Source organism: Prosopis cineraria, unplaced genomic scaffold, assembly GCF_029017545.1.
Source record: "Prosopis cineraria cultivar Desert tree isolate PC_DT_omini unplaced genomic scaffold, ASM2901754v1 PC3, whole genome shotgun sequence".
In the NCBI taxonomy this organism is placed as follows: domain Eukaryota; kingdom Viridiplantae; phylum Streptophyta; class Magnoliopsida; order Fabales; family Fabaceae; genus Prosopis; species Prosopis cineraria.
The window spans coordinates 47,590,039-47,609,979 of NW_026555334.1; the positions used below are offsets into that span (position 1 = coordinate 47,590,039).

At 36.4% G+C, this 19,941-nt stretch overlaps 2 protein-coding genes across 3 annotated transcripts; one reads left to right on the top strand and one right to left on the bottom strand.

Moving 5' to 3' along the window:
- Positions 1-1,210: 1,210 nt before the first annotated feature.
- On the top strand, positions 1,211-13,907 carry LOC129305839 (myosin-11). Of its 2 annotated transcripts, XM_054945984.1 has the most exons (38): positions 1,211-1,368; positions 2,285-2,413; positions 3,001-3,144; positions 3,237-3,382; positions 3,465-3,621; positions 3,750-3,808; positions 4,086-4,245; positions 4,324-4,473; positions 4,575-4,711; positions 4,805-4,951; positions 5,087-5,188; positions 5,335-5,392; positions 5,479-5,580; positions 5,790-5,827; positions 6,044-6,170; positions 6,251-6,421; positions 6,591-6,722; positions 6,846-6,955; positions 7,082-7,142; positions 7,399-7,576; positions 7,739-7,944; positions 8,043-8,162; positions 8,875-8,973; positions 9,170-9,391; positions 10,168-10,307; positions 10,670-10,781; positions 10,867-10,917; positions 11,009-11,263; positions 11,354-11,509; positions 11,595-11,795; positions 11,885-12,025; positions 12,228-12,298; positions 12,375-12,474; positions 12,565-12,621; positions 12,717-12,773; positions 12,856-12,936; positions 13,034-13,116; positions 13,336-13,907. In XM_054945984.1, exons 1-38 carry the CDS (start codon positions 1,366-1,368, stop codon positions 13,457-13,459), a joined length of 4,587 nt encoding a protein of 1,528 aa, XP_054801959.1. In that variant the 5' UTR covers positions 1,211-1,365; the 3' UTR covers positions 13,460-13,907. The 2 variants fall into 2 exon arrangements, with proteins under 2 accessions (XP_054801959.1, XP_054801958.1); XM_054945983.1 differs by lacking the exon at positions 1,211-1,368 and having other exon boundaries at positions 2,258-2,413.
- A 1,229-nt stretch (positions 13,908-15,136) lies between these two features.
- Positions 15,137-19,105, bottom strand: LOC129305138 (inositol phosphorylceramide glucuronosyltransferase 1). The gene is made up of 10 exons (XM_054945086.1): positions 18,447-19,105; positions 17,890-18,010; positions 17,331-17,516; positions 17,031-17,194; positions 16,853-16,960; positions 16,608-16,745; positions 16,386-16,520; positions 16,024-16,303; positions 15,767-15,890; positions 15,137-15,495 (listed from the first exon to the last, which is right to left on the bottom strand). The coding sequence occupies exons 1-10, from the start codon at positions 18,675-18,677 to the stop codon at positions 15,354-15,356; spliced, it is 1,629 nt and encodes a 542-aa protein (XP_054801061.1). The 5' UTR covers positions 18,678-19,105; the 3' UTR covers positions 15,137-15,353.
- Positions 19,106-19,941: the final 836 nt, after the last annotated feature.

Here is a 19,941-nt window from a genome sequence, read left to right on the forward strand (position 1 = left end):
ATGCTACGAGCTCAATAGATGAAATCCTTCATCCAGCTCCGGGTTTCTGTTCACTCTCATTTCATGCCAACGCCATTAATTCATTCCTGCTCTTTTGTCCCTGTCTCCGACTGTTACTCGTTTTCTTTCCCATCTCACACGACGGCCTTTCATGCCTCACACGTGTTTCATCTATTGGGCCTTGTTGGGGTCAATCTTCGTCTTGCTTTGTAGCTTTTTTTTTTTAAAAAAAAAAACTGTGCTTTAATTTGTAGTATTTAGTAGCCGCACTGATTCTTTTGCTCCAAACAAAAAATAAAAAAGAAGAAGCAATGTTGGCTATTTAGCTGCCATTATTTGAGAACTATTACCTGTTAACTAATTAACTAAAGACACGTAAAAAGAACAGCAACCTTAGGGCCCCAAAAAAGAAAGAAAAGAAAAAAAACACAAACATGCATATAAATAAAAAGGCTATAATCGAGTTTTAGTTCACTTTGTGTAATGTTTTATTTTAATTTTTTATTCTTGTAAATATTTATTCAATCATTTAATTTAATTAACATTTGTTTCGTTAACAAAAATTTTTGCATTAAATTTTTAAATATTAATAAAAATATTATCAAATGCTTTTATTTTTTTTTAAATTTAAAAATATTTTATGAATTAAGGGAAAACTGCTAGCAGGTCTTTTATTGGGAGTCAAAATTGTGTTGAGCGATAAAAGAAAAAGGAAATAAATAGGCTTGAGATTTCTGACTATATACTTGCACTCTAAATCCATTTGCTTGCATCCTAATACTTTGATTCTCCAATACAATTTTTAGTTTCAATGCGAGATTACTAGTAATTTTTCTTAAAATTAAGAGGTTAAACTAAAATCTTATAATGTAAAGTTTGAGAATGAAATGAACATTTTAACCTGATAAAGAAAACATGGGAGGAAAAATTGAAAAAAATAAAATAAAGGCCGAAGAGAACATGCTGAATTCCGTTAAAAAGGCAGAGTGAAACAGAGACTCGATTAGTAGCCACGAGTTGGCGCGAAAGCAAAGGGAAGAGAAGCTCCCGAATTTACAGGCCCTCCTGAAGAATGTCGCTTCCTGAAGCCCCTTCTCCATTCACATTCACTTCCTCACACAAAACTTTCACTCCTCTCCAGTTCCGTCTTTCTTTCTTTCCTTTTCCATTCTTTTCTCTTACCGCACAATGGCCTTCCCATCCTTTTGATTCCCTGTGCCTCTTGTTTTTTCGACCTTTTTGCTCCTTCTGGTCATTTGTGATCAAGGATTCTACACCTGTTCATGCAGACCCGAAACCTTCATCGGATCCTCAATTACTTACCTTCATGATATACTCCAAAACCTTCCAATTTAGATTTCAATAATGGTACGCCACTTTCTGTTTCATTCTTCTTGGTTTCCCTGCATTTGCGTGCTGCTTTAGCAACCTTTTATAACGTGGCTATCACCGATGCAAATTATTATTATTTTGTAATCACGCCAAACAGCTAGACGTTCAAATTTTGATAATGTTAATTTACCGTCATTCATTTTTTTTCCATATACAGCAACATGCACGGTTAATAGAAGCATTATTCGAATACATTTTGTTGCCTTGAAAATAACAGTCTTATTTTTGTGCCGATGTTCGCTTCAAAGAATGATGATAACTTTTAACTCTTTTCCCAAAATCCCATTGCAAGGTTCCGCTGCTACAATTTAAATGTTTTTGTTTTAAAATAATTCTTTGAAAATAAAGGAACTGACTAATTTATTGATCCTCCGTAATCATTGGGCATCATTGGGAATTAGGAAAAGTTTAGTGAGTGAGGTAAGAGTTCACTCATAAAATGTAAGAGCAACATATCAGAAGATGTTTGCACATAACCACCCACGAAAATAAAAAAAGGTAGTCAGCAAAGAAGCTAAAATTTGACACTTATCATGTGGGGTGTTGGTCACCATTTGTGATTTTTTTTTTTTTCAAAAAAGAGAAAGTCCTAATATACTTTGTTGGATATTTATATCATGGATCTGAGTACAGGGAGAAAATCTGCATCAATACAAGATATTTGATTTGTTTGGAATTTTATAATCTTCCTAGACGCGCATTCATGGAAATATTTTAAAACTATCTTTAGCTGATTGTGCACACAAGATAATCTAAGTATTTATTTAGAACTTACATGGAATCAGTTAATACATGTATGCGCTTATATGTATATATATATACAATGCATGTATGTTTTTTGGTCTGTGTGTTTATTTTATGCAAAATGGTGATTCCATATTGCCATCTGCAGGGGACACCAGTGAATATTATTGTAGGTTCTCATGTCTGGGTTGAAGATCCAGATGTATCTTGGATCGATGGAGTGGTATCAAAAATCACTGGAAAAGATGCAGAAATTGAAACTCCTGATGGAAAAAAGGTTTGTATATTGCAACATAACTTTGTTTTTTTTTCCTCATATTTTATGTTTATGCTTTCCCCCCTTTTTATATGTAATCGATTGATGGATTTGCAGTCAGTTTTATTTATCCAAAGGAACTCCATATTCAGGGACACATGTGAGATTAAACTATTAATAAGCATTTAATTCTGATTGCTTATATGGCACAATCAATGCACAAAAGTAACAGTGACAAGACTGCATAACCTCTCATTGTGATCATTATAGTTAGTAACTGAGAAATAAACACCGTCTTCAAAATTGTCAATCAGTTGTGTTTGAGGTTCATTTAGATCATGGAAGAAGGAAAGAAAAAGAAAAACACTGAGAAATGTCAAAGGAATATCCAAGCACGTGCATTTTTTTCTGTGATTGAATTGTCGCTGGTGGACATCTTGTGCTGCATTAAGAACAGGAATAAGTATTTTTCAACTATAATAATGCGGCAAGCACTGGTTTTGTCTCATGGTTGTACTGCCAACTAGAAAAGATTGCAAAAGGTTACAGTAGCATGTCAGGGTGAAGATTAAAGTTTATAATCTGCACTTGTGTTTCATTATTTTTAGGTTGTTGCAAAATTATCAAAAATATATCCCAAAGATATGGAAGCTCCAGCTGGTGGAGTGGATGACATGACTAAGCTGTCCTATTTGCACGAGCCTGGGGTCCTGCAGAACTTAAAAGCTAGATATGAATTGAATGAAATATATGTAAGCCTCTCATCCGCTTCGTAAGATAAATTTCAGCAAAGTTTATCAACTAAAAAGTTGTTACTTACTAATTATATCTATTTCCATGTCAGACTTATACTGGAAATATTTTAATCGCAATAAACCCATTCCAAAGACTGCCTCATATCTATGATGCTCACATGATGCAACAATATAAGGGAGCACCATTTGGAGAACTAAGTCCTCATGTATTTGCAGTTGCTGATGTTGCATTTAGGTATTTTTATTCTCTTTAAACGAGCTAGACTCCATTTCCATCAGTGAACCAAATAACTAATTGGTGGTTTTATTGAACTCAGGGCAATGGTTAATGAAGGAAAAAGCAATTCAATTCTTGTCAGCGGGGAAAGTGGAGCTGGTAAAACTGAAACTACAAAAATGCTTATGAGATACCTTGCTTACCTAGGTGGTAGGGCTGCTACTGAAGGGAGAACAGTTGAACAACAAGTTCTTGAAGTATGAGTCGATAAACCACTTATTCTAGGACTTCTAAGTTTTGACAAACTTTTCATTCTTGTACTTTTTTTTATATTACTTTGATTTAGACTCTTATGAGACTTCTACATTGACTGATCTGAGCGCAGTCAAATCCAGTTCTTGAAGCATTTGGCAATGCAAAAACAGTTAGGAATAACAACTCCAGGTGAGTCTTTTTATTATTATGGTGGCAATAAAACATTCCACTTGTTTCCTTCTCATGTCGGTATAAATTTGACTTCAGTTCTGTCACACTGCATTCCTTGAATTCCCCGTTATTCTGCCAAAAGTCTTTGCGATGTTAATGGCAGTCAACAAATAGATTTCAATTTATTAAATTTTCTTTATAGGAAAATTATCCATTTCTGATATACACATGACAATTGGCACTTAAGATATTACAAAACTGTTGGTTTCAAATTCTTCTTCAATACATGATGCAGCCGCTTTGGAAAATTTGTTGAGATCCAATTTGATAAAAGTGGAAGAATCTCAGGAGCAGCAATTCGAACTTACCTTCTGGAGAGGTCTCGAGTTTGCCAAATTAATGATCCTGAACGCAACTACCACTGCTTCTATCTTCTTTGTGCTGCACCGCAGGAGGTATATTGCTGTATCTGCTTATCGAGTTATTGTTGCTTAATTCCATTAATATAAATTTATTGCAACTTTTGTGAACAGGAAATTGAGAAATACAAATTAGGACCTCCTAAATCATTTCATTACCTTAACCAGTCAAATTGTTATGAACTGGTTGATTCAAGTAATGCTCGTGAGTATCTTGCAACCAGGAGAGCCATGGACATTGTTGGAATAAGCCAAAAAGATCAGGTATTTTATTTCATGAGTATGTATTTTAACTGCTTTATTTCTGAAGCATAGAAAGATTAATATCTTACCCCTCAGCTTTTCTTTTCTCTTTCTGGGCTCAGGAAGCAATTTTCAGAGTTGTTGCTGCAATTCTTCATCTTGGTAATATTGTTTTTGCCAAAGGAAAAGATGTTGACTCATCAATTCCCAAAGATGACAAAGCCAAATTCCACCTGGCAACAACTGCTGAGCTTCTCATGTGTGGGCACTATTATATTATGGCTTGTATTATCCATATGATGATCACTCACCTTAAAGTTGATTGTCATAATCAGATTTCACAATTTATTAGGTGTAATGCTGGTGCCTTGGAAGATGCTTTATGTAAACGTGTGATGATCACCCCTGAAGAAGTAATAAAGCGAAGCCTTGATCCCCAAAGTGCAGCAATAAGTAGAGATGGCTTGGCTAAAACAATTTATTCTCGGCTATTTGACTGGTAAGATGACAAAGTTGGAAGTGAATCAATATTTTCTGTCCTTTATAACGTTTAACAAGTAATGTAAGCAATGGAAATAAGGATATGGGATGAAGTTTTGATGCCAAATTCATTTATTTAACTGTTTGTGAACAGGCTGGTGGATAAGATTAATAATTCAATCGGACAAGATCCTAATTCCAAATCTTTGATTGGAGTCCTTGATATCTATGGCTTTGAAAGCTTTAAAACTAACAGGTAACTTCTAGTATAGCAGAAAATACATGCTTGCCCAATTGCTCATACAAGTAAATCCTTGAGAATGCATAACAGAAGATGTTGTAAGCAGCCACCTCTTGTTGTCAATCTGTTGAAAATTAATTTCAACATATCGTGCCCTGCAGTTTTGAGCAGTTTTGCATTAATTTCACAAATGAGAAGTTGCAGCAGCATTTCAATCAGGCAATGTCTCAGACCACATCAAACACTTCTAGTTTTCTTATAAATGTTGTTTCCATATTTACTGTGATTTTGGTGATGAATTTCAGCACGTTTTTAAAATGGAACAAGAAGAATATACAAAGGAGCAGATTAATTGGAGCTATATTGAATTTGTTGATAATCAAGATGTTCTGGATCTCATTGAAAAGGTTCTGTCCACTTTTTCACTTTCTTTTAGGGATTGAGGTTTTTTCCCCTTCTTTGGAAGTGAAACACAGGAGTCCCTCAAGTATATTCAATAACTTGATATGATTATTTTACCATCTCTTAAAATTCAAACCCTTGTTTGGATACTTCCTCCTGTTTTCTTTATCACCTTATATGTTTCTTGTCTTTTACTTGGATTATTCTCTTGCAGAAACCTGGAGGAATCATTGCTCTCCTTGATGAAGCTTGGTAAAATATAGCCCGGGGAGGGGGGGGGGGAGGATCTTATCCCATGTAGAAATATTGGCCCCCACTTTGACAGATGATCTTTAATTTTCTTCTTTTGAGCGGAAAGATCAGACATGATTCAATTTTTGCCTGATCACTTCACAGCTAAAGTTCCTTGTACGTATCATAGTGAATCTAGCCCATCCTCACTTTCACTTCTCTGCTGTTGTCTTTCAGCATGTTTCCGAAGTCAACACATGAAACATTTGCTAACAAGCTCTATCAAACGTTCAAGAATCACAAGCGCTTTATAAAGCCAAAATTGTCTCGATCAGATTTCACAATTTCTCATTATGCTGGGGAGGTACAACTAAATATTTTGGTAACACCGGCTGAGAAAAGCAAATATATATTCTCATCTGTCTTAACCCTATATCTTTGCAGGTCTTATACCAGTCTAATCAATTTTTAGACAAAAACAAGGATTATGTGGTTCCTGAACATCAAGATTTGTTGGGTGCTTCCAAATGTTCCTTTGTAGCAGGACTTTTTCCTCCACTTCCAGAAGAGACATCTAAGTCTTCCAAATTTTCTTCAATTGCATCTCGTTTTAAGGTATAAGTTGTTTCCTCAGTCCTTTTATCTAAACTTGTGCACATCACCTTCACTGGCCATTAACTTCTTAAACATGTGCATGCTCATATCACTATATTTTCAAAAATTGAACTGCCTTGTAATATTAGGGAAGTTGACAAATCATGTTTTCACATGCTGAATGGTGCAGCTACAACTACAGTCACTAATGGATACACTAAACTCTACAGAGCCTCATTACATCAGATGTGTGAAACCAAACAACCTTCTCAAGCCTGCAATATTTGAGAATGCAAACATCATGCAACAACTTCGATGTGGTGTGAGTGTGCTTTTAAATTTTGCCCTTATCTTATTCTTTGGACAATAATTTGTACAAAAGTGCGCCCATATTTTCTTCATGTCTTCAACCCTTTTTGGCAGTCTTTAACATTTTCTCCTACAGGGTGTTTTAGAGGCAATCAGAATCAGTTGTGCTGGCTATCCTACTCGCCGTCCTTTTTTTGAATTTATAAATCGATTTGGCCTCCTTGCCCCAGAGGCCGTGGAAGGCAAGTAAGTACTCACTTCTAGTATCTTTTATTTGTCATAGGAGAAGAAAATTTTGGCTTGTTGTGATCAGGTATTTGTCCCCAACTTGGACATGGTGTTAATCTACAAAGTTGTTATATTTGTGGGCAGCATTGAAGAAAAGGTTGCTTGCCAAAAAATTCTGGAAAAGATGGGGCTAAAAGGGTATCAGGTACTTGGAAATGTTCTACATGATCAATAATGATCAGTTTCTTGTGTTCTAGTTCATAAATAGAATGCAACTGTGTCCACAGTGAAGCTCTTAAGGCATTAGCAACAGCGTTAACTTAATTCAGGGACATCATGTAGCATTAATCATATTGATTACAAGTCTTACACATGCATGTATGTGAAATATGCATATGTGCTTCCCCATCATAATCGTGGCCAAAAAAAAAAAAATTCATATTGGCTGTTAATTATTGTAGATTGGTAAAACAAAGGTATTCTTGAGAGCTGGTCAGATGGCTGAACTGGATGCACGGAGAGCTCAAGTACTCAGCAATGCAGCAAAAATTATCCAACGGCGCATACGAACCCATCAAGCTCGTAATCATTATCTTTCTTTGCGAATGACTACCATATACATGCAATCTGTGTGTAGAGGTGAGATTTTTATAGTGAAATAGCCTGTATCATTTTTTTTTTAAAGATAAATGCTATCATTTTTTCAGAGTTTGGACTTCCTTTAGATAGAATGATGTAGCATCAAGGTGTTGGACATCCTGCTGCTTAATCAGTTTCGTTTCTCTATTATATGATCTACAGGGAGGCTAGCATGCAAACTCTTTGACAACATGAGAAAGGTGGCTGCTTCTAGGAAAATTCAGAAGAATGTACGCCGATATGAAGTTAGGAAGGCCTATAAAAGACTCCATGCAACAGCATTAACCTTGCAGACGGGTTTAAGGGCAATGGCTGCACGTAAGGAATTCAGATTTAGGAAGCAGTCTAAAGCTGCCATTGCTATTCAGGTCATAGTCAAGTACTATATGATTAGGATGACCCGATTGAGAGTTAATTGTATTCAATATTTGGAATAATCTCTCTCTCTCTCTCTCTCAAATTACAGGCTCGGTGGAGATGCCACAAAGCTTCCTCATATTATAAGAGGCTCAAAAGAGCTGCAGTAACTACACAATGCAGATGGAGAGGCCGTGTAGCAAGGAGGGAACTTAGGAAGCTAAAAATGGTAAGTTTCTTTACCACGATTCTTCTAAATTTTGTTTTATAATGTCATCCACCCACTGAGTGGAGCTCTCACCTAAAAATACATCAGCAAAAATTTTATGTATCAAAACTACATAATTAAAGACGCACACACCAAGCAATGTTATCTGATTATCGTATCTTTTAATTGCATATTTTGATGTACTTGTCATTTCTGTTTATACCAGGGATTGCTAAATTTTTCTTTTGTTTGTTCACCATCATATTTATCAAGACAGAATGAATGAAATAAATCTTCTCGGCTGCAAAGTTGAATCTAGCTTTTTGTTTTTTTTGTTTTTAATATACAAGTTGGAAAAAGCTTTAATTCTTTAATTGTGATTATGGGAGGCAAAAATTTTGCTCTCTTCTGTTTACCATTTTTATTGTGAAAATTACCATATCTAATGAAAATAGTTAAGAGAAATCAATACAAAATAAACCATACTGAACAGCACTAAAGTATCCAATCAATATGTAGCCTGTGCTGAAAGTCAAGCAACTCCTGTGATTCTTTTTGTCTGATATAGAAAGGATCAAATGTAAAAGCTGTGCCCAAGGCATCTTTTTCTTACCCTGTAAGAGTCATTGTGTGATATGAGCGGGCATGTATGGTGTGCCATAATAATCTTTTACTGGTTTTCTTGAATTCTTTTGCTGTACTCTATATTAACATCTGTTTGCTGTTGCTTTAGGCTGCGAGAGAAACTGGTGCACTTCAAGAAGCAAAGGATAAACTTGAAAAACGAGTGGAGGAACTCACTTGGCGTCTCCAACTAGAAAAAAGTTTAAGGGTAACATAAATGTTTTTCAGCTACCTATTATTTTGGAAGGTTTTGCGGTTTCAATCTGATATGCAATCATGCATTTTGAAAAAAATGGTTTGCATTAATGGCTAAAAATGATGGAGAAGCAAAGTCCCATCCTTGCAAGTGTTCATGATCCTGTACTTTTGTAAGCCCTAAGGAAACCATCTGGAATCATGTGCAGACGAACCTGGAAGAAGCCAAAGCACAAGAGGCAGCAAAACTTCAGAATTCATTGAAGGAGATGCAGGCCAAAGTTGATGAAACCAATGCTTTACTTATCAAAGAGCGAGAGAATGCAAAGAAAGTTATTGAAGAAGCACCTCCTGTTATTCAGGAAACCCAGGTTGTTGTTGAAGACACACAAAAAATTGAATCACTAACAGCAGAAGTTGAGGGCCTGAAGGTGAGAAAGCCCAGTCTAACAAGAACTAGTTACTATCTCTTTCTGCATATAACGCATATTTTGATATGAATATCATGTATGATATTACAATTTCAATTTGATATTACTTAGAGTGGTTAATCTTTTAATTGTCGATTCTTGTGTCTTTTTCCACTTTTGACTACTTAAGTGGAACAAAATTTGAAAGCAGATCATCACTTGGCATATCTGATTGAGGACCAAAAAATAATTTTCAATGCATTCACAGTTGTTATGTTCTGCTATACACCTAGCTTGTAAACAGAAATGGATCATCTACCTTCTTAAAGATGTTTATATACCTATCAGGGAAACCTCCTCAGTGTTCTCTTATGAAAAACTATATTTAGAAAGTTCCTTCATATAAAGGAATGTAATAAGGCATGTGTCCTACCTTTTCCTTTTCTTGGAAGAAGTCAGTAATTTAAATTTAATCATTGTGGATTCTTGTCAAATAAATACTTGACTAAATCAAAGTATTCAATAGTTGGTGAAAATAACATAGATAATTTTTTTCTGGCCAAGTACGGTTCATCAAGATAAACTGATGATGTATTTTAAATGATATCGCAGAATGCAGCAATATTTCTTTGAAGTTAGCTGTTTCTGAATATATATATATATATATATATATATATATTGCTGCTGATATATCAGACAAAGATTTCAGTTTGTTCTAGAGCTTTATGTGATCTTGTTAGAAGCATATGATTATCATCCCTTGTAATTAATATTGCCTTTGCTTTATATTCACACAGACCTCACTCCAGTCAGAAAAAGAGAGAGCAGATGACTTTGAAAGAAAATACAATGAAGCCCAAGTCTGTAGTGAAGAAAAGGGTAAAAAATTAGAGGACACAGAGAAAAAGGTTCGTCAGCTACAGGAATCATTGACCAGGTGACATAATTGTTTAATGAATAATAAACCCTGACAGTTGTTTTTTTTCCCATGCTAATGTAAGATTAACTAGGAAATACTGGACTGAAACTAAGCAACAGTTTACTGATTTCTGATATTGCAAACTTCTTACAATACTATATTCCCAACGTGGAGTCTCAACCCCTCAGGAAGAGTGTAGTAATATGATTGGATCATGATCAGAGCTTATTCCTTTTTCTTTTCTCCATTTTTATCTTCCTAAATTTGACAAAATCAATGATTTATAACCTTTTTTTTTCCCCTAAGAGTCCATAAAATATATCATTGACATAGCCACTATTTCCTTAGATTTTTGACAGATCTCATAATATTTTAATTAGGCTAGAAGAGAAGATTACTAATTTAGAGTCGGAGAATCAGGTTCTACGTCAACAAGCTGTGTCCATGGCACCTAATAAGTTCCTTTCAGGACGATCCAGATCTATTATTCAGGTACTCTTTGGCATAAACCTTACGTCCATGATGATAATTCAAAGATACAATATGGCATTAAAGACTTCATTTTCTATCTTGATAGAGAGGTGCTGAAGGTGGAGGTCATGTTGGAGGTGAAGCAAGGGCACCCTTGGTAACTAAACGTATTTTAGATCAGCGTACACTTGTGCCTTGTTTGTATACGTGAATTTAATGGTTTCTTTGTTTGATGATGAGCTGACCAGGATCTTCATAGCCCATCCATGATTCAGAGGGAACACTATGAAATGGAGGATAGGCCACAAAAGTCACTAAATGAGAAACAGCAGGAGAATCAAGAATTACTCATCAGATGTGTTGCACAACATCTAGGCTTTGCTGGAAACAGACCAATTGCTGCCTGTATCATATATAAATGCCTCTTGCACTGGCGATCATTTGAAGTAGAGCGTACTAGCGTTTTTGATCGTATTATTCAAACTATTGGCCATGCAATTGAGGTGAAAAAAGTTCAACTTTTGAAAGAAAGTGGTTTTAGTTTTCTTACTCCTCTTATGTTTCTAACTCAAATATTTGCATTTGGAGTTTAGACCCAGGATAACAATGATATCTTGGCTTACTGGTTATCGAACGCCTCGACACTTCTCTTGCTACTCCAGCGCACACTCAAAGCAAGTGGTGCCGCTGGAATTGCTCCGCAACGCCGTCGTTCTTCATCAGCAACACTATTTGGGAGGATGACACAAGTAAACATAATTTTCTTATTTGGAACTATCAACTACCATGGAGAAAGATAAGCTTAAACTTTTGCATCCTTAATGTTTTTTGCAGAGTTTCCGCGGAGCTCCATCCGGAGTCAACCTTGCCCTAATCAACGGTACTGGTGGAGTTGATACATTACGACAAGTTGAAGCCAAGTACCCAGCTCTTCTTTTCAAACAGCAGCTTACGGCATATGTGGAAAAGATATATGGAATGATCCGAGATAACTTGAAGAAAGAAATATCTCCCTTGCTTGGGTTATGCATCCAGGTACAGCAATTTGCTCATTACTACCTATCCAGTATACTTTTCACTAACGTTTGCACCTTTTCACGTAATTGATTGAATTGACGAGACAGGCACCGAGAACATCCAGAGCAAGCTTGGTTAAAGGATCACGCTCGGTTGCAAACACGGAAGCCCAGCGAGCATTGATTGCTCACTGGCAGGGGATAGTGAAGAGCCTCGGGAACTTTCTCAATACTTTAAAAGCAAATCATGTTAGTAGAACCTCATTTAACATCGTCGTCCTTTTTTGGTCTCCTTATATCAGCATTGCAGCAATGGATCAGTTTATGTAAATTTCACGACAAGCATGCATATAGTTTACTCTTGTAAATTTTTTGTTCTCTTTTAGCCAACGTTGTTTGATTGAAAATACATGTTGTCCTGATTTCCCTCACCAGCGCTTCACTTTGACAGGTTCCTCCATTCTTAGTTCGGAAGGTGTTCACTCAAATATTTTCTTTCATTAATGTGCAGCTTTTCAACAGGTTAGTCTATCTACCTTGCATTGTTTGTAATAGGGATGATTGGAAATCTCGAACTTGTTTGCTTTCCTTGTTGCAGTCTTCTTTTAAGACGGGAGTGCTGCTCATTCAGCAATGGGGAATATGTGAAAGCTGGTTTGGCTGAATTGGAGCACTGGTGTTACAAAGCAACGGATGAGGTCCATTTATTTCCCTTCTCCAATACCCTGCTGTTTTGTTTTGTAGGGTGCCATCGCTAATTGCTTGACTCGCCCTCATCCCCAATGCAGTATGCAGGTTTATCCTGGGATGAGCTCAAACATATTAGGCAGGCTATAGGATTTCTGGTATCTTCCTAATTTTGGCTTCATACTCTCTGCTTCTGATGGTCGGGTTGCTAAAATTACGGACTGATGATATTTTGTGTCGTTAATCTATTCAGGTCATACATCAGAAACCGAAGAAAACGCTGGATGAAATAAGTCATGACCTGTGCCCTGTAAGTGAAGGCAATCTCAGTTGAGTCCGGAAGGTTTGCTTTTTAAGCATGTTTACCGATCCTAATAGTTCCTTTTTTACAGGTCCTCAGTATACAGCAACTATATCGGATTAGTACCATGTACTGGGATGACAAGTATGGCACGCATAGCGTGTCCCCCGATGTAAGTCTGTTGCTCAAACCATGTTCTTGAGTAAATCATCCACAACAGATCAAACCCGCATGATGACGAGCTTTGTCTTGTGGATGTTGCCATGCAGGTAATATCCAATATGAGAGTGCTGATGACTGAAGATTCGAATAATGCAGTCAGTAATTCTTTCCTGTTGGATGATGATTCCAGGTAGGGTGGATGTTATTCGATCCGGTTATAATCTACTCTACTTGACCCTTACCCAGAAAACAGGAACACACGCACCCACTAATAAACCATTATAAATTTGCATGTCTGGTCTAATTGGAAGAAAAAAGGCACATAGTAGCTTTTATGGCTGTGAATATAATGATAGTGCGTGCATGGATGGATGTGTTGTTAACAATTGGATACGTATAATGTTGGCAGTATTCCATTTTCGGTTGATGACATATCAAAGTCAATGGAGCAAATAAATATTGCGGATATTGAACCCCCACCACTGATTCGAGAGAACTCTGGCTTTAGTTTCTTGTTGCCACGCATAGATTGACAGATTCCTTAGAAGCAGGACAACAACTGATTTAACTTAGCCACCCCTCCTTTCAGATATACTTCATATATTGAGGTCCTATTTTACCCCCCTTCACTCATATATATATATATATATATATATCATCCCGGGATGCTCAACTGCAATTATTCACTTCTCCAAGTCTGCCATTCTTAATTTCTTTCTTAGTTTAGGCTGGCCGGCTTATTACTCCCTTTGGAAACTAACCTGTCGGATTCCAGCAACATGCATGCAAGTGCCACGACTTCAGCGCCTCCATTTTACTGGTACTTTTCACACCACAATGTTCTGCTTATTCAAGATCTTTTTTCCCTTTTGATTAATACGCATTCAAAATTTTGTACCTAAAACTAGAAGAACCATAGGAAAGAGGATGAAGATTGCCCCCGGACACTCGCTGGAATTGTAGTATCAAGGGTTTTTTTTTTTTTTTTTTTGGGGGGGGTGTTGTTCCATTTATCGTATTTATTTGTTTTTGTCATTCCTTTTTTTTTTGAGTTTCTTTCGTTATCATCCATGAAGTAATATTTTATTTTTTTTAAATGATAAATTATTTGGAGCTCAGAACCATCGCTTTTGAGTTTTCTTTTTCTTTTCTTTTCTTTTTTTTGGTCGAAGCTTTCAAGTTTTCATTTGTTCATTTTTGGTGTATGTATTCGAGAGAGAAGTGATAATAATAAGTAATAGTATGATAGAAAATATAACCTTACAAAACCAAGTGCATGTTTGGCTTTTCATTGCAAAATATCGTTGATTTACTTACATTCGAATACAGTAATCCCTTCCGCTTAATTCCCATCAATATCAAATTATAAAAAGTAAAAGAAGCTAACTAGCAGTTCCTTGTTTAAGACTTACTCATTTCGGGCTCGTATGTATTAATATGTATACATAAAAAGAGTTAACTCTAGTTGCTTATGTAAAGAAAAACCCAGCTAATAGCTTTTTAAAAAATTACCTTCATTTAAGTACACATTAATTATATCATAACGTATATTAAACAACTAAATACGAATCACAGCTGCGTTGGGTTGCCGACACCCTGCGAATGAAGAAGGGGATTCACTTGCTTCAATTGAGAAAAGCACTAGGACGAGTAGTCAGCTGGTGTATGTGTTGTAGTTGGGTGGCGGCGTGCACGCGTAGGTAGGTCAGCGGCCAACATTGTCCAGCGTAGGATGAGAATGGTTGAATGATTAAATTAGAGCAAGTCATGATGGGTCCCTCCGAGTCAGCCGCCTAATAGGATCGCCAACTTGGCTTCATTAGTTCACTGTAGTCAACGATCAACTTTATTTTCTTTGATAACAAGAGGAGAGACTAACTAAGCTTAATGGATACAAATTCTAGGGATACAATATCATGCCGCAAAGACTGAATTGAACCAGAAGGGGGTCCAAAGGGCTTAGTCAGGGCATGAGTAGCAAGAAAAAGATGAAACGATCAACTCTATCATTGTCCAAACATGTTTATCCATGTGGATTACGTCCCCTCTTCCATGGATAAGCATTATTTATACTAAATATAATTGCCTGAGTAATCTTTATTTGCTTCACAAAAAGGATGTAACAAAACAATCAAGACAGCCACGCCAAGCATATGATACCCCGTCCATTCCATGGCTCCTTCAAGTTCAGCCAGCACCAGCATCGTTGATTTGTGACAAATTAAATGAGGGTAATTTCATTGACAATTACAACTTTTGAAAGAATAATAATAATATTACAACAGAGCCGCTTGGATAAAATATTCAAGATTAACAACTTTCTAGATTACATTTGCCAGCAGAAAAGCACTAGGTTAGTCGAATAGAAGGAAAGGAACTATAATATAATTATCTAGTATAGTTTACATTGCCAGTCAAAAATTTCAATCAACATGAGAAACATAGACTACTATCACGTGCAATATCCCACTCTTCGACGCCTTTCAAAAATGATCTTACTGCAAGGTGTTCTGACGCGTATGTCATGAAGGAAGCTAATATTATGCCCCCAACAACCATCAAACCTAACCTATTATCACAGAAATAAAAATCACAAGTGTCAACACAAAGGTCTGAGGGAGACCCAAAAAATCAACACTACACAACAGAATCACAATAAAATTCACTTCAAGTTAAACTACATCAAACGGTGGTTCGGATTTTAACATGATCTATATAGACTAGTGCAGGGTATCATGGTGTAAAATGCAGGCTGTAAACGCAAAACACCACCCAATAGGCCAATACAGATATTTTGCTTTGTTTCAACCAGAGCTATTTATGAATAGATTTCATATTACCTTAAAAACAAAGCAGTGATTCCAAAAATACAAGGCAAAGACGGGGCAGCAACTGCCAAGAAAACCATCCCTAACCCATAGTACCATGTAACAACATCACAAGATGGAATCTGCCGCTGATGAACTGTAGAACAGATAACAGACAAAATTAATGATGACAACATCACAATACCAACATAAAAAAGCAAAATGAACTCGAGGTCACATTTAACTGCTAGACAGAACTATTAAATAAACTAGAATCTCAAAGAACATACATTTTTCTGAATCATAATCAGAAGATTCAGAATGAGACAATGCTGTTCGTGATGCTGTGAGTTTTCCCCATCGATAAATTATATGCAAATAGCCTCCAAAGAACACAAAGAAGAGCGTGAAAGTCCATTCATACATCAAGAGCAAACCAGTCCATGGGGTCACTTGCCGAGGTACAATCAAAATTGCTACCCCAAGAGATACCACTGCAGCCAGAAAACAGACGCTGACAGATATGCTACCCAAATAAGCCGGGATCTTGTACTGGGCACTACTTAAGAGCTGTTTAACATCATGGAAAAAGAAGTTTCAGCACAATAAAAGGAATGCGAGTGCGCATCTAAAAGACTGAGACAAATCAAACCTGGTAAGTGGAATTGATCGTTGTAGTAGAAATACTACCACACACAAGCGGTCCACTTGCTCTAATCCTATAATAAAGGTGTCTGGCATGATCCCATAATGAACTTCTACAAAGTGAACCAATGAACCCTGGACTCTGCAGCAAGTACAGATAACAATATGTTGAGACATGAAATTCCACTTTCTTAATCCATAGAGGATAATAAGAACCATAGTAGCTGACCTTTATAAATGACCGATAACAGCAGAAGAGTAAAGCACAAAAAGGTAGGAGAAAAAGAAACTTCACAAAAAAATCATCTCTGGGATTTCGGCCTCCTGCTGTTCCAGGAAGGGATTCATCAAGACGTTCCCTTGCATTCTGCAGCACCACCTATTGGGTCAGTTTTCTCTTCCATACAAAATTTGGGGAGAACAAAATGTTGTGGCATTAACAGGCCCATGGAGGATATTAAGTTCCACAAATACCTGCCAGACATCAACAGGTTTCAACAGCCATGCTGTCCACCAGTCCCAAGGCTTAAGAGGCCCAAGTGTGTAGTGAATTACACGGAGCTCATCCTCATCCACCATCCACTGGATAAATCAGCATGAATTGTTAGATGATTGAACCGTAGGATATACCTTGTTACAAATATTCCATTACCTTGTTAGCAAGCATGTAAAGCCCAACATCTGCATTATAGAGCGTCGAAAGTCTCTCCATTTCAGGAACTGGTCTAGAATTCAGTACAGCTGGGGTCAAATTTGGTTCAAAAACATGTGCATTGGGAAATCCAGAGTAATATGAATTAAGAAATCCCTGATCTCCTGCCAAAGGTGACAAAAAAGACAAAGGCAGTCAGAAGTAGTGAAGTTTGAGGATCATATCTGGTAAATGATGCTTAGGAAATATAAAAGCACCAAACATATGATATTTGGAACAAGTGCTTAAAGATTGTTTCACCTCCAGTGTAAGATGGTAGAGTCTTTACTTTGCTCATCATGTCATCAAAAACAGTAGCAGATGGTTCCACTACCATGACTCCCGAATTCAATCTCTCAGAATGCTTTAAATTAGCACAGAATTTTCCACATTTGAAAAGATCTTCAATATTTTTAACCACAATAGTATCCGCATCGAGGTAAACAACTGCACATTTACATTCACGAATAAATCACTAAACTGGTTCTGTAATCTGTATCCTACATAAAAGAGGCTGAGATGTTCTTTCTTTCTTACTCTTTTTTTTTTTGTTTTTTTTTGGGGGGGGGTGTTGGTAGAACCCATAAATTAGATAGTTACCTGCAGTTGGAATTTCTTTAAAAGCAACTAGAAAAACATTACAATTCAGGAACGAAAAGAAACATTTGAAATAACTCAATCACTTTGAAAACACTCCTACTTGAGGGAAGAAAATATTCAAGAAGATCTACTCCATTTGGGAGGCCAGAACCTTCATGGTTGATGTCCTCCAGTACTTACACAACCAGATGCACCCACAATTATAGCTAAAAATATTTACCTTTCTTATAGTTAGTCATGTTGAAGATTTTCAGCTTCGTGTAGACACCCCAAAATCTCTTTGGTCGTACTTGATTAGGGTTTGCCAGTAAACTAATCTTCTCAACTATCCACCCATCAGCCTACGCAAAAATACCACCAATTTAAAGAGAAGTGCGAAACTAGACCAAATTTTAATGCTAGACATTCATGTTAACATCACCTTGAGTAAGGTTGGTTCCAAATTAAACAGAGAATGGGTGGTAAAATTAGGCTCAGAAGTTTCCTTCTACATGTGTTACAAAAATAAGAACTGCACTCCCTATTACAAAAGGTAACCAGAAAGATAAGCGAACACCAACTCTAGCTTAATAGTCAGTTCGATCAAACAATTTCAGATCAATCTCAGGACTCTAGGCGGCATAGGCGCTAACTTAAAAGAAAAAAATGATTCACTTCTCCTTAATCAAAATTTGAAAATTATATGATAAATGCAAAAAGGACTAGGCATGATACTTGAATTATTGTTGCCCGTGAACCCAAATCTACTCCGGAAGCAATCAGAGTTAAAGAGATTACCCGGAGAAGCTGTTTGGCAAAATCAGACACCCCATCCGAGACCAATACGACCATATCCTTCTTCGATCCGGTGTCGCGTATCGATTTCCCAAGAACGCGAACTCCCAATAAGAATTCATCTCCATACAAAAGGGTGACATAAGCCTCATCTGTCTTTTGAGATCTCAAAGAAGCTTCAGATCGAAGAGAAATGAATAAAATTATCAAACATACCCAAATATTTGGTTTCATTATAATCCGATTAGGGTGCTGAAAATTTTCTCGAGAAAAGTTGAGAAATTTTCTCGAGAAAGAGTGCTTCCCCCTAAGACAGTTTTTATCAGTGGAAAAGAGAAGAGTTGAGAGGGTTTGAATTGTTGAGCGTTCAGGCAAAAAAACAAAAATGGTTCTGAATTGTCTTCCTTTTAGTTATCGTTTCTGACCTTTCCTCTGGGATTCTTCCCGGGAATTTCCAGAGGAGAATTATACCGAGAATCTAAACTTTGAAACACTACTCTTGAAAAGATCTGCCGGAGACATGATTGAAATAATATCTTCAACTGTAAATTTTATAGAAATTAAAGAATTTAATTTAATTTTCCCAGTAATGATCCCGTGCAGCGGCGTTCAACTTCCTGACCAAGACCAAAACACCATCACCACATCCACCGCACTGGCATTTGATAATCACTTAAAAAAGAAAACCATCATAAGTTAATAATGCCATCTCTTATAGTTATGATTGAAATTTGAAACTCTTTTTTTCAATTTAATGGAATGAAACCCTTTTATTTGAATCTCTTTTTTCAGAATGAAAATAAACACGAGTTTATGATGCTATTAATTTTTAACTTTGGAAATCATTTTTTATTTTAAATCTGAACACAAATTATTTATTCAAGTATAAATACATTTATCAGGTGCTACTGACTGAAAACACAATTTTCAGGCCAAAAATGTAAACAATTTGTTACCGAGTGAAGCATAAAAAAATGTTTATTTGATACTTGAAACAATAAACAGTTGGTGTTATCAAAAGTCAGACGTTGCCTGGAAAGTAATACTTAAATTCTCATACACGCGTCTTTTATTGATGATGGTCATACAATACAATACGATGTCACGAGAACCAGGGTTAACTGTTTCTGAGCAAATATTTCTTTCGAGAATTAAAAACCCAGCATATATGAAGGCTTTAAAGAAGGTGGATCAACTTAGACCAAAAAAAAGAAAAAAATAAAAAAAAGGTGGATCAAAGACTTCTAATAATAATTGATCAAAACACATCAGAAAGTTGACGATTACAGGACATTCCCAAAATTTAGTAACGCGGCAAACCAAGTGGCCCTCTAACTTAGCATCTGCAAACAGCGCATAACTAATAGCATCTCTAGACCCTCTTTAATTAACTAAATAACACACTGTTCGCTTAGAGTTATCCTAACAGCAGTCCGCCCCATTCATCGCCTTCTCCTTATAAATGTGCCTCATTGGATCACTGCGCTTCCATCGCCTT

Excerpts from the sequence above, each read along its gene's own strand:
- LOC129305839 (XM_054945983.1), top strand. The coding sequence starts at position 2,258 with ATGGTGATTCCATATTGCCATCTGCAGGGGACACCAGTGAATATTATT. Across the intron at positions 6,422-6,590 it reads CAATTGCATCTCGTTTTAAG|CTACAACTACAGTCACTAAT; the intron begins GTATAAGTTGTT and ends TGAATGGTGCAG. Across the intron at positions 7,945-8,042 it reads AAGCTGCCATTGCTATTCAG|GCTCGGTGGAGATGCCACAA; the intron begins GTCATAGTCAAG and ends CTCAAATTACAG.
- LOC129305138 (XM_054945086.1), bottom strand. The coding sequence starts at position 18,677 with ATGAAACCAAATATTTGGGTATGTTTGATAATTTTATTCATTTCTCTT. Across the intron at positions 16,961-17,030 it reads TTTACATGCTTGCTAACAAG|TGGATGGTGGATGAGGATGA; the intron begins GTAATGGAATAT and ends TGATTTATCCAG. Across the intron at positions 16,304-16,385 it reads CGATCAATTCCACTTACCAG|CTCTTAAGTAGTGCCCAGTA; the intron begins GTTTGATTTGTC and ends GATGTTAAACAG.